The 12,598-nt window shown below is 43.8% G+C and overlaps 1 protein-coding gene across 2 annotated transcripts; it reads right to left on the bottom strand.

Moving 5' to 3' along the window:
* Nucleotides 1-1,814: 1,814 nt before the first annotated feature.
* LOC139423760 (amine sulfotransferase-like) lies at nt 1,815-10,921 on the bottom strand. Of its 2 annotated transcripts, XM_071175390.1 has the most exons (6): nt 10,744-10,921; nt 7,260-7,465; nt 3,508-3,634; nt 3,250-3,344; nt 2,643-2,823; nt 1,815-2,059 (listed from the first exon to the last, which is right to left on the bottom strand). In XM_071175390.1, the coding sequence occupies exons 1-6, from the start codon at nt 10,907-10,909 to the stop codon at nt 1,932-1,934; spliced, it is 903 nt and encodes a 300-aa protein (XP_071031491.1). In that variant the 5' UTR covers nt 10,910-10,921; the 3' UTR covers nt 1,815-1,931. The 2 variants fall into 2 exon arrangements, with proteins under 2 accessions (XP_071031491.1, XP_071031490.1); XM_071175389.1 differs by lacking the exons at nt 7,260-7,465; nt 10,744-10,921 and adding an exon at nt 5,529-5,663.
* Between the last annotated feature and the right edge of the window lie 1,677 nt (nt 10,922-12,598).

The following is a 12,598-nucleotide window of genomic DNA, read 5'->3' as shown; positions in this document are numbered from 1 at the left end:
AATTCACCATAATAAACGGACAATATATAATAATAATAAAGGCGCATACAGATTATTGCTTATAATACAGTAATTCCCCATAATAAACGAATAATAACCTATAGTCTTTATTAATAACAGACACAAACACAAGTTACTACAATATTCCATTTTAATGTAATGAAGTATATTATACCGATTATATTTGCATGAGTCTTAATTAAATGAATATATTTCATTTTTATTCACATTATTAAAAAAGTAGGATATTTGTGGAACTAAATGTAACAGTTCATGGAAATAATATTTAAGGTGTGTGTGTGTGAGAGAGAGAAAGTATTGTGTATGCAGTGGAGGATTTAGGCATAGGTGACATGGGCAGCCGCCCAGGGCGGCATCTTGCCGGGGGCAGCATGGGGCGCCCACACAAAATAAAAATAATAATAATATTCTGAATGGTGACATGGGCAGCCTATAATAATATTCTGAATGGTGACATGGGCAGCCTATAATAATATTCTGAATGGTGACATGGGCAGCCTATAATAATATTCTGAATGGTGACATGGGCAGCCTATAATAATATTCTGAATGGTGACATGGGCAGCCTATAATAATATTCTGAATGGTGACATGGTCAGCCTATAATAATATTCTGAATGGTGACATGGGCAGCCTATAATAATATTCTGAATGGTGACATGGGCAGCCTATAATAATATTCTGAATGGTGACATGGGCAGCCTATAATAATATTCTGAATGGTGACATGGGCAGCCTATAATAATATTCTGAATGGTGACATGGGCAGCCTATAATAATATTCTGAATGGTGACATGGGCAGCCTATAATAATATTCTGAATGGTGACATGGGCAGCCTATAATAATATTCTGAATGGTGACATGGGCAGCCTATAATAATATTCTGAATGGTGACATGGGCAGCCTATAATAATATTCTGAATGGTGACATGGGCAGCCTATAATAATATTCTGAATGGTGACATGGGCAGCCTATAATAATATTCTGAATGGTGACATGGGCAGCCTATAATAATATTCTGAATGGTGACATGGGCAGCCTATAATAATATTCTGAATGGTGACATGGGCAGCCTATAATAATATTCTGAATGGTGACATGGGCAGCCTATAATAATATTCTGAATGGTGACATGGTCAGCCTATAATAATATTCTGAATGGTGACATGGGCAGCCTATAATAATATTCTGAATGGTGACATGGGCAGCCTATAATAATATTCTGAATGGTGACATGGGCAGCCTATAATAATATTCTGAATGGTGACATGGGCAGCCTATAATAATATTCTGAATGGTGACATGGGCAGCCTATAATAATATTCTGAATGGTGACATGGGCAGCCTATAATAATATTCTGAATGGTGACATGATCGCTTTTCCATCGCTCATTTTCTCATTACATCAGTGATATGATGTCACCGTGTGGGACTGTGGGTCAATTAACCTTGTCGGAGTGGGCACCCTGGTTCTAGTTTGTGAGCTAGGCAGGCCTCCCACTCAAAAGTACGAGATGGGGAGGGGGGCGGGGGTAGGTTGACCTCAGGTCTCCCCACTGGAAGCCAGAGGTAGGGGGCGCGGGGAATCTATCAAATAGCGCACATCTAACTTAGTACAGTACTAATGCAATTAGTTGTGCAATTTAGTTGGTGTGTTTCTTGTTTGAAGTTCAATAGTGTAATAATCAGGTTATCTTCTTTATACGTGTGTTATTCTATTTGTGTATTTGTGTATTATAGGATTTGTACAATTTGTTTATATTTGTCTTTGTTACTTCTTTTTGATATTTATGAGTCTTATTTTAGTATTTTTATATGTTGTAATTATTTATTTAGTGCTGAATGATGCTGAAGGGACGGTTAGCCCAAGGAGCCGTACAAACTAGAACCACCACTGTGTGTCTGTATCAGCCGTGAAGCTCTGTGATGTCCCAGACGAAGTTGAGAGACAGGTCCTTCATCCTCTCCTGATAGATCTGGTCAAAGCGTTCACTCTGAGCCACCGTCAACGAGTTCTTCCAGTCTCCTATGGTACCTGAGAGAGAGAGAGATTGTTTTATTAATTATTTTTATGTAACCTTTTATTTAACTAGGCAAGTCAGTTAAGAACAAATTCTTATTTACAATGACGACCTAGGAACAGTGGGTTAACTGGTCTAGGAACAGTGGGTTAACTGGTCTAGGAACAGTGGGTTAACTGCCAGTGGGTTAACTGGTTAGGAACAGTGGGTTAACTGGTCTAGGAACAGTGGGTTAACTGGTCTAGGAACAGTGGGTTAACTGCCTTGTTCAGGGGCAGAACGACAGATTTGTACCTTGTCAGCTCGGGGATTCGATCTAGCAACCTTTCGGTAACTGGCCCAACGCACTAACCTCTAGGCTACCTGCCAATAAAGCTATGAAATAGATAAAGCTATGCTTGATGTATTACAGATACATTGACACTGGAAGGGGGGCTAGGGGGCTCACTTTCTGACTGGAAGTTCTGAAAACCTCCTTAAATACACCCCCCCTCTTTTCTGCCCCCACCCCCCACGATACCAGTACAAACCTATACTCATGTTTTTCATGTATCAATTTCAACAATAAAGCCTCTAAACATTTATTCTTTTCCTCACCTTTGCGTAGGAACTTCCCCTTCTTCTTGTCATTGACGATCTCAGGCAAGAACTCATAGTTGGCCTTGTCATCTTTCTTCATGTTATTGAAGGTGACTTTCTCCACTATGCTGTCTATAGCTGCATCAGATAGGCTCTTCCCGACAAACTCAGCCAGACGCTCTACCACCGATCTCAGGTCCTGTTGTAGCAGGACACATGAAATAAAACCAATATGGCATGTAAAATGAACAGAAATATAAACCATTTGTAGTGTTGGTCCCATGTTTCATGAGCTGAAATTTAAAAAAATCCCAGAAATCTTTCATACGGACAAAAAGCTTATTTCTCTCAAATTTTGTGCACACATTTGTTTACATTCCTTTTAGAGAGCATTTATCTTTTGCCAAGATAATCCGTCCACCTGACAGGTGTGGCATTTTAAGAAGCTGATGAAACAGCATGATCATGATCATTACACAGGTAATACTACATCTGTTGCACGACTTGTTGCAGTAGTATCAGATGCATCATTGATGTAGGCTACTGTACCTTATAACAGGTCAGTGCAGTGGTGTAGGTATTCATGTGGTACATACAGCGTTAATCAGTGTAAATGTCATGTTACCTTGATCATCTCTTCATAGCTGAGGAACATGATGTTGTATTTGTCCTGGTTGTTGTACCATCCTCTGACATGGTCGAACCAGCAGCCACCAAGCACTGAAGAGATGGGTTCACATAGGACAGCAGACAGTAAGTGCTAGTCAGTGTGTGTTAGTTGTTAATTAGCTTACGGTTTTGTATGATACTGTGTTACACTGATGAAGCCAATTTGGCCAAAGAAGTGCCATGTGATGGAGGGAGGGTGAACAGTGGCACTCACTCCATCCACAGAAGAACTTGTCCAGCATCTCGTCATAGTGTTCTGGACTGTCCAGATTCTTCATGAACTTAGAGAAGTGGAAGTAGGACACCAGGATGTCTTTAGGGTTCCTGGTCACATAGATTACCTATGGAGGAGATAGGGGAGATATAGTAGCTCTTTCCTGCAGTCGAATGACCAAAAGCGCCCTCTAGTGGCCTCATGGGTGGAATGTTATTCATATTTTTCACAAGACGAAAATCCGGTGTTTTTACGTCAAATGGTTTTGTTATATTTCAGTCTTCTGTGATGTATATCAAGTGTAATATTGGGATGCAAACTCAAAATGTAATACATTTCAACTCTATATCTGACATGGTACAGGTGTCCTCTTTTTGTAAGGCCATAACCATGTGTGTGAGGTGTATACTTTTGTTTCAAAGTAGATTTGTTTGACTACCAAGAAACACTCTGTGTGACCCTGATTTAGCCCACTGCAGTAAAAGGTTAACAGTGTGTATTGAGGAGAAAGGGGTGATATGGAGTTGACAGGGGTGATATAGGGTTAACAGTGTGTATGTAGTGTGTATGGAGATAGGGGTGATATAGGGTTAACAGTGTGTATGTAGTGTGTATGGAGATAGGGGTGATATAGGGTTAACAGTGTGTATGGAGGAGAAAAGGGTGATATAGGGTTAACAGTGTGTATGGAGGAGACGGTGATATAGGGTTAACAGTGTGTATGGAGGAGAAAGGGTGATATAGGGTTAACAGTGTGTATGGAGGAGACAGGGGTGATATAGAGTTAACAGTGTGTAGTGTGTATGGAGGAGACAGGAGTGAAATAGAGTTAAGTGTGTAGTGTGTATGGAGGAGATATGGGTGATATAGGGTTAACAGTGTGTAGTGTGTATGGAGGAGACAGGGGTGATATAGGGTTAACAGTGTATATGGAGGAGAAAGGGGTGATATAGGGTTAACAGTGTGTATCACCCCTGTCTCCTCCATACACACTGTTAACCCTATATCACCCCTGTCTCCTCCATACACACTGTGTGGTGGAATCATTGTAATCAAAAGGAGAGACTCTTAGATTTCTTCAAAACAATCAAATGGTTAGAACCCCTGTTTCCTTCATACACACTGGAGATAGGGGTGATATAGGGTTAACAGTGTGTAGTGTGTATGGAGGAGACAGAGGTGATATAGGGTTAACAGTGTGAAGTGTGTATGGAGGAGATAGGGGTGATATAGAGTTAACAGTGTGAAGTGTGTATGGAGGAGATAGGGGTGATATAGGGTTAACAGTGTATAGTGTGTATGGAGGAGACAGAGGTGATACAGGGTTAACAGTGTGAAGTGTGTATGGAGGAGATAGGGGTGATATAGAGTTAACAGTGTGAAGTGTGTATGGAGGAGATAGGGGTGATATAGGGTTAACAGTGTATAGTGTGTATGGAGGAGATAGAGGTGATATAGGGTTAACAGTGTAGTGTGTTAAGAGAGTGGATGCGTACGGCCCTGCAGGTCTTTGTACATTGTAAGTTTATGTATTTCTCTAGCTTTCCCCTCACTGTAAACCCACTCACTGAAGGCATAATGCTGTTTGTATAACCATCTAACCCCACTCACTACCATCTAACCCCACTCACTACCATCTAAACCCACTCACTGAAGGCAGAATGCTGTATGTATAACCATCTAACCCCACTCACTACCATCTAACCCCACTCACTACCATCTAACCCCACTCACTACCATCTAAACCCACTCACTGAAGGCAGAATGCTGTATGTATAACCATCTAACCCCACTCACTACCATCTAACCCCACTCACTACCATCTAAACCCACTCACTACCATTTAAACCCCACTCACTACCATCTAACCCCACTCACTACCATCTAACCCCACTCACTACCATCTAACCCCACTCACTACCATCTAACCCCACTCACTACCATCTAACCCCACTCACTACCATTTAAACCCACTCACTGAAGGCATAATGCTGTATGTATAACCATCCAACCCCACCCACTCTGGCCCTCTTCTTCTGCAGACCCTTGGGCATAAGTTCCTGGTGTAGATGGGAGCAGAAGAGGCGTGGAGAGGGTCTCTCGGTGTAGGTCTTCCCCTTCTCCAGGATCTCCAGCCAGGGCATCCTCACAAAGGTGGTCTGGTTAGCCTCCTCTGGGAAATCATCCTCAAACAACAGGGTGATGATACGCTGGGTCCATACTGTACATGGGAGAGGAGAGGGAGAGAGAGCAAGAGAGTGAGAGAAAAGTGACAGTGAAGGTGAATGTAGTTTGTCCTCAACTCACTACCATTTAAACCCACTCACTACCATCTAACCCCACTCACTACCATTTAAACCCACTCACTACCATCTAACCCCACTCACTTCCATTTAAACCCACTCACTACCATTTAAACCCACTCACTACCATTTAAACCCACTCACTACCATCTAACCCCACTCACTACCATCTAACCCCACTCACTACCATTTAAACCCACTCACTTCCATTTAAACCCCACTCACTACCATTTAAACCCCACTCACTACCATTTAAACCCCACTCACTACCATTTAAACACACTCACTGAAGGCATAATGCTGTATGTATAACCATCTAACCCCACTCACTACCATCTAACCCCACTCACTACCATCTAACCCCACTCACTACCATCTAACCCCACTCACTACCATTTAAACCCACTCACTACCATCTAACCCCACTCACTACCATCTAACCCCACTCACTACCATTTAAACCCACTCACTTCCATTTAAACCCCACTCACTACCATTTAAACCCCACTCACTACCATTTAAACCCACTCACTGAAGGCAGAATGCTGTATGTATAACCATCTAACCCCACTCACTACCATCTAACCCCACTTACTACCATCTAACCCCCCTCACTACCATCTAACCCCACTCACTACCATCTAACCCCACTCACTACCATCTAACCCCACTCACTACCATCTAACCCCACTCACTACCATCTAACCCCACTCACTACCATCTAACCCCACTCACTACCATTTAAACCCACTCACTTCCATTTAAACCCACTCACTACCATTTAAACCCCACTCACTACCATCTAACCCCACTCACTACCATTTAAACCCACTCACTACCATCTAACCCCACTCACTACCATCTAACCCCACTCACTTCCATCTAAACCCCACTCACTTCCATTTAAACCTCACTCACTACCATCTAACCCCACTCACTACCATTTATACCCACTCACTGAAGGCATAATGCTGTATGTATAACCATCTAACCCCACTCACTACCATCTAACCCCACTTACTACCATCTAACCCCACTCACTACCATCTAACCCCACTCACTACCATCTAACCCCACTCACTACCATCTAACCCCACTCACTGCCATCTAACCCCACTCACTTCCATTTAAACCCCACTCACTATCATCTAACCCCACTCACTACCATTTATACCCACTCACTGAAGGCATAATGCTGTATGTATAACCATCTAACCCCACTCACTACCATCTAACCCCACTCACTACCATCTAACCCCACTCACTACCATTTAAACCCCACTCACTACCATCTAACCCCACTCACTACCATCTAACCCCACTCACTACCATCTAACCCCACTCACTACCATCTAACCCCACTCACTACCATCTAACCCCACTCACTACCATTTAAACCCACTCACTGAAGGCATAATGCTGTATGTATAACCATCTAACCCCACCCACTCTGGCCCTCTTCTTCTGCAGACCCTTGGGCATAAGTTCCTGGTGTAGATGGGAGCAGAAGAGGCGTGGAGAGGGTCTCTCGGTGTAGGTCTTCCCCTTCTCCAGGATCTCCAGCCAGGGCATCCTCACAAAGGTGGTCTGGTTAGCCTCCTCTGGGAAATCATCCTCAAACAACAGGGTGATGATACGCTGGGTCCATACTGTACCTGGGAGAGGAGAGGGAGAGAGAGCAAGAGAGTGAGAGAAAAGTGGCAGTGAAGGTGAATGTAGTTTGTCCTCCAAAAAATGGAGAGAGGGAGAAACCCCACCTTACAGGTTCTGTCAACAGTACTACACTGACCTTACATACTGTTACCTGAGCACAGGTAACTTGTTATATAGGTTATATATTTTAGCCATGTACAGTATATTATAGTTAAGACAATGTGGCATATTTATTTTTATTTACAATGACAGCCTAGGTACAGTGAGTTAACTGCCTTGTTCAGGGGAACAGTGAGTTAACTGCCCTGTTCAGGGGAACAGTGAGTTAACTGCCCTGTTCAGGGGAACAGTGAGTTAACTGCCTTGTTCAGGGGAACAGTGAGTTAACTGCCCTGTTCAGGGGTACAGTGAGTTAACTGCCTTGTTCAGGGGAACAGTGAGTTAACTGTCTGTTCAGGGGAACAGTGATTTAACTGCCTTGTTCAGGGGAACAGTGAGTTAACTGCCCTGTTCAGGGGAACAGTGAGTTAACTGCCCTGTTCAGGGGTACAGTGAGTTAACTGTCTTGTTCAGGGGAACAGTGTGTTAACTGCCTTGTTCAGGGGAACAGTGAGTTAACTGCCTTGTTCAGGGGTACAGTGAGTTAACTGCCTTGTTCAGGGGAACAGTGAGTTAACTGCCTTGTTCAGGGGAACAGTGAGTTAACTGCCCTGTTCAGGGGTACAGTGAGTTAACTGCCTTGTTCAGGGGAACAGTGTGTTAACTGCCTTGTTCAGGGGTACAGTGAGTTAACTGCCTTGTTCAGGGGCGGAACAACAGATGTTTACCTTGTCAGCTTGGGGATTCGATCTCGCAACCTTGCGGTTACTAGTCCAACGCTCTAACCACTATTTTAGCCCTTTTTCTCCCCAATTTCGTGGTATCCAATTGTTTAGTAGCTACTATCTTGTCTCATCGCTACAGAGACAAAGGTTGAAAGTCATGCGTCCTCCGATACACAACCCAACCAAGCTGCACTGCTTCTTAACACAGCGCCATCCAACCCGGAAGCCAGCCGCACCAATGTGTCGGAGGAAACACCGTGCACCTGGCGACCTGGTTAGCGCGCACTGCGCCCGGCCCGCCACAGGAGTTGCTGGTGCGCGATGAGACAAGGACGACGCGACGCTAGGCCAATTGTGCGTCGCCCCACGGACCTCCCGGTCGCGGCCGGTTACGACAGAGCCTAGGCACAGCTGGTGGCACAGCTGGCGCTGCAGTACAGCGCCCTTAACCACTGCGCCACCCGGGAGGCCTAAGGGAGGCTGTTCTTAGGCACAACGCAATACTTATATAACTTATATATAGAAAGGTTTCTAGTTTGCTCAGTTAATTTATTCCATTTTTTTATTGCTCTAAATCGAAATGTTCTTTTGCCCATTTCTCTTTTCTGTCTGGATAACGCATAGATGGTGGACAATCTATTCCTAGTATTTACTGAATGTCTGTTTCTTACCAACTGAATACCGTTGTGAATAGAACTTGGCCGTTTTAAATGATGTATATTATAAAATAAAATAAGCATGTTTTTTTCAATTATCTTGTCGATTGATGACCAACCAAGAACACTGCGCATGACTGCAACAGAAGAACCATATCTCCGCCTTAAAACAATCCTTGCTGCTTTATTCTGTGCATTCTGCAGCCTCCTAACTTCACTAGATGATGCATTTCCCCAGACCACCGAACAATAGTTCACCTGACTCTCAACCAATGCCTGTGTTATTTGCTGAAGGATTTTCCCTGGTAAATATTTAGCTATCCTTCTGATTATGCTGTTTTAATATTTTTTTTACATAGAATAGTTATTTGAGACGACCATGATAAGCAGTTGTCTAGCTGCACTCCTAGTAGTTTGGTTTCTGACACTTCTTCAATTTGTACTCCTCCCATACTTAATTGTATCCCATGCTGTTTTGGCCTTTTCCTAGTTGAACAGACCAACATAACTTTGGTTTTCTTGGTGTTTAAAGCAAGTTTGTTTTGGCAAACCCATTTCCTGATATTCTCCAAATCTCCTTGTAAAGCTTGCTGTACCAGTGTGTGTGTGTGTGTGAGTGAGTGAGTGAGTGAGTGAGTGAGTGAGTGAGTGAGTGAGTGAGTGAGTGAGTGAGTGAGTGAGTGTGAGTGAGTGAGTGAGTGAGTGAGAGTAGAAAGGGATATACTGTAAATGTCCATTTTGGTACAGTTTGTTGTCAAAGCAAGGCAAACTTTAACCAATATGCTTGAGATGAAATAGCCTACCACAAATAGTTATATTATTATATTTGTGTTGTTGTTGTATGTATTAAGGATCCCCATTAGCTGCTGTTTTGGCTGCAGCTACTCTTCCTGGGGTCCAAACAAGATTAAGGCATTTACATCTCAATTTATTTATTTTTTATTTTAACTACATAATACAACAAACACATTATTACACCACAACTCTACCACTACATATCTACACTGCAACATTTATAATACCACAATATATCAACATCACAATGTACTTGTGTGTAGAGTGCGTGTTAGCTTGTGTGTGCATATGCGTGTGTGTGTGCCTGTGTGTGTGTGTCTCTTCACAGTCCGAGTTGTCCCATAAGGTGTAGTTCATGTATTCATGGCTCTATGTAGTACTGTGCCTTTCCCAGAGTCTGTTGTAGACTTGGAGACTGTGAAGAGACCCCTGGTGGCATGTCTTGTGGGGAATGCATGGTTATCTGAGCTGTGTGTTCGCTGTTTGAACAGACCCCTGGTGGCATGTCTTGTGGGGAATGCATGGTTATCTGAGCTGTGTGTTCGCTGTTTGAACAGACCCCTGGTGGCATGTCTTGTGGGGAATGCCCAACTCTACCTGGATTATGTTGGAGAGGCTTCCATTAAAGAACACCCTCTGTGTTCTGTTAGACAGGTAAATCTCGACCCACTATAAAGCAGGGGATGTAAAGCCATAACACATGTTTTTCAGCAGCCGACTATGATTGATAAAGTCAAAAGCTGCACTGAAGTCAATCAACACAGCTCCCACAATCTTCTTATTGTCAAGTTCTTTCAGCCAATCATCATTTGTGTAAGTGCCATACATCTTCCCTATGAGAATGCTGAAAGTCAGCTGTTAATGTGTTTACTGCAAACGTTGGCTTATTCATGCTTTAATTACAACCTACTCAATTTGTAATAGATGTTCAAGCACCAGTCCTGTTTATTATACCTCTGTAGCTACTGTCCGTGTGAAAGTAAGACTTTTCAATCGTTTGCTTACCTGATTTGGGGAAAGTGACAAGGAAAACATCACTGTCCTTGATCTCAAAGTGTTCCAAGCTGTCGATATATTCCGTGGTTAATTCATACGTGTCAGCCACGGGAAACACCTGGCCTTTATATGTAAACAACTGCTCACCGAGAAGCTTATACTCTTGTTGAGACATTTAAAAAAAACGTTATCGGAAAACGGTTGATAAGGGGAAAAACAGCTGAAACCAATTGTGGTCAATAGGAAAATGAGAGTGAGGGAAGGTGACCGAGGACGTTTTCTAAGAATTAGATTAGATTTTTATAAGTGAAGTCACGTAAACCGTGTCAATTTTTGTTTACGGGTTAATGAGAGTAGGCTTCTTCAGTTAACCTTTGTACAGTTGCATTGTCCTGTTGTAACTCTACGGTTGTCACAACTTCCACCTTCTAGCCTTCGTGATCCACTTTTCATTTTCCATTTGTTTTGTATTTGTTTTACACACCTGGTTTCAATTCCCCAATTACATGTTCATTATTTAACCCTCTGTTTCCCCCATGGGTTTTGTGAGTGATTTGTTTTATTGTAAGTTTGGTCCGATATTTTTGGGCTTGGTATTACTTCATGTATTTGGACATTTTGAGTAAAGTTTCTTGTGTTACTCATCTCTGCTGTCCTGCGCCTGACTCCTCTGCACCAGCTACACCCAGATCCTTAAACAATCACGCACAAAAACCATGGGGAAAACAGAGGGTTAAATGATGAACATGTAATTGGGGAATAGAAACCGTGACAGTACCCTCAACGCGCTGCAGCAGCACACCAACACCGACCCCCGGAGACGACCGGAGGACGAGGCGCAGGGCGATCCGGTTGGAGACGGTGGAACTCCAGTAGCAACGAAGGGTCCAAAACGTCCTCCACCGGCACCCAGCATCTCTTGGACCGTACCCCTCCCACTCCATGAGGTACTGAAGGCCCGACGCCTCGAGTCCAGTAAGGCTCGAACAGCATACGCAGGGGCCCCGTCGATGTCCAGAGGGGGCGGAGGAACCTCCCGAACCTCAGACTCCCAGAGCGGGCCAGCCACCACCGGCCTGAGGAGAGACACATGGAACGAGAGGTTAATACGGTAATCGGGGGGAAGCTGTAACCTGTAACAAACCTCGTTCAGTCTCCTCAGGACTTTAAATGGTCCCTAAAACCGCAGGCCCAGCTTCCGACAGGGCAGGCGGAAGGGCAGGTTTCGGGTCGAGAGCCAGACCCTGTCCCCCGGTGCGAACACCGGGGCCTCACTGCGGTGGCGATTGGCACTCGCCTTCTGACACCTCACGGCCTGTTGCAGGTGCACATGAGCGGCGTCCCAGGTCTGCCCTTTTATGGAAGGGGGTTGAATGAAAAAATAAATAGCAATCTGTTTGCCCAAATAGGCGAGTCATTTTGTAGCTGTTGCTGGTTGAGCAATAGACTACATGTATGATGTCATTGTGGCTATGACTTTTTGAACTTCCAGTGGACATGGGAATTCTAAACCTTGAACAGAGTTTGCCAAGCACGGTCAATTATTCAAGTCATTCCACATCTCTCCTCTTTCAATTCACTTCTCACCAGGAACGGAGGGATGGAAGGACGAAGGGATGATTGTAGATCCATCCATTCATGGGGTTTTAGTCACTGTGGAGTGTTTTTCTAACCAGAGGGTTGATTGGTGATTGGCATGTTATTGGTTATTGATCTAAGAACCATGTCATCAAGTGGACGTGTCAAAGACACCCCAGGGGATAGGCTGTCAACCAGCAGGATCGGTCGATTCGATTGGTTTAGAAACAGACATGCTCACACTAGATACACGTGTGCCTTGTATGTGTGTGTGTAAGTGTGTGTC

This window comes from Oncorhynchus clarkii, chromosome 13, assembly GCF_045791955.1.
Source record: "Oncorhynchus clarkii lewisi isolate Uvic-CL-2024 chromosome 13, UVic_Ocla_1.0, whole genome shotgun sequence".
NCBI classification, from domain to species: Eukaryota; Metazoa; Chordata; class Actinopteri; order Salmoniformes; family Salmonidae; genus Oncorhynchus; species Oncorhynchus clarkii.
This window is presented reverse-complemented; position numbering and strand designations above follow the sequence as displayed.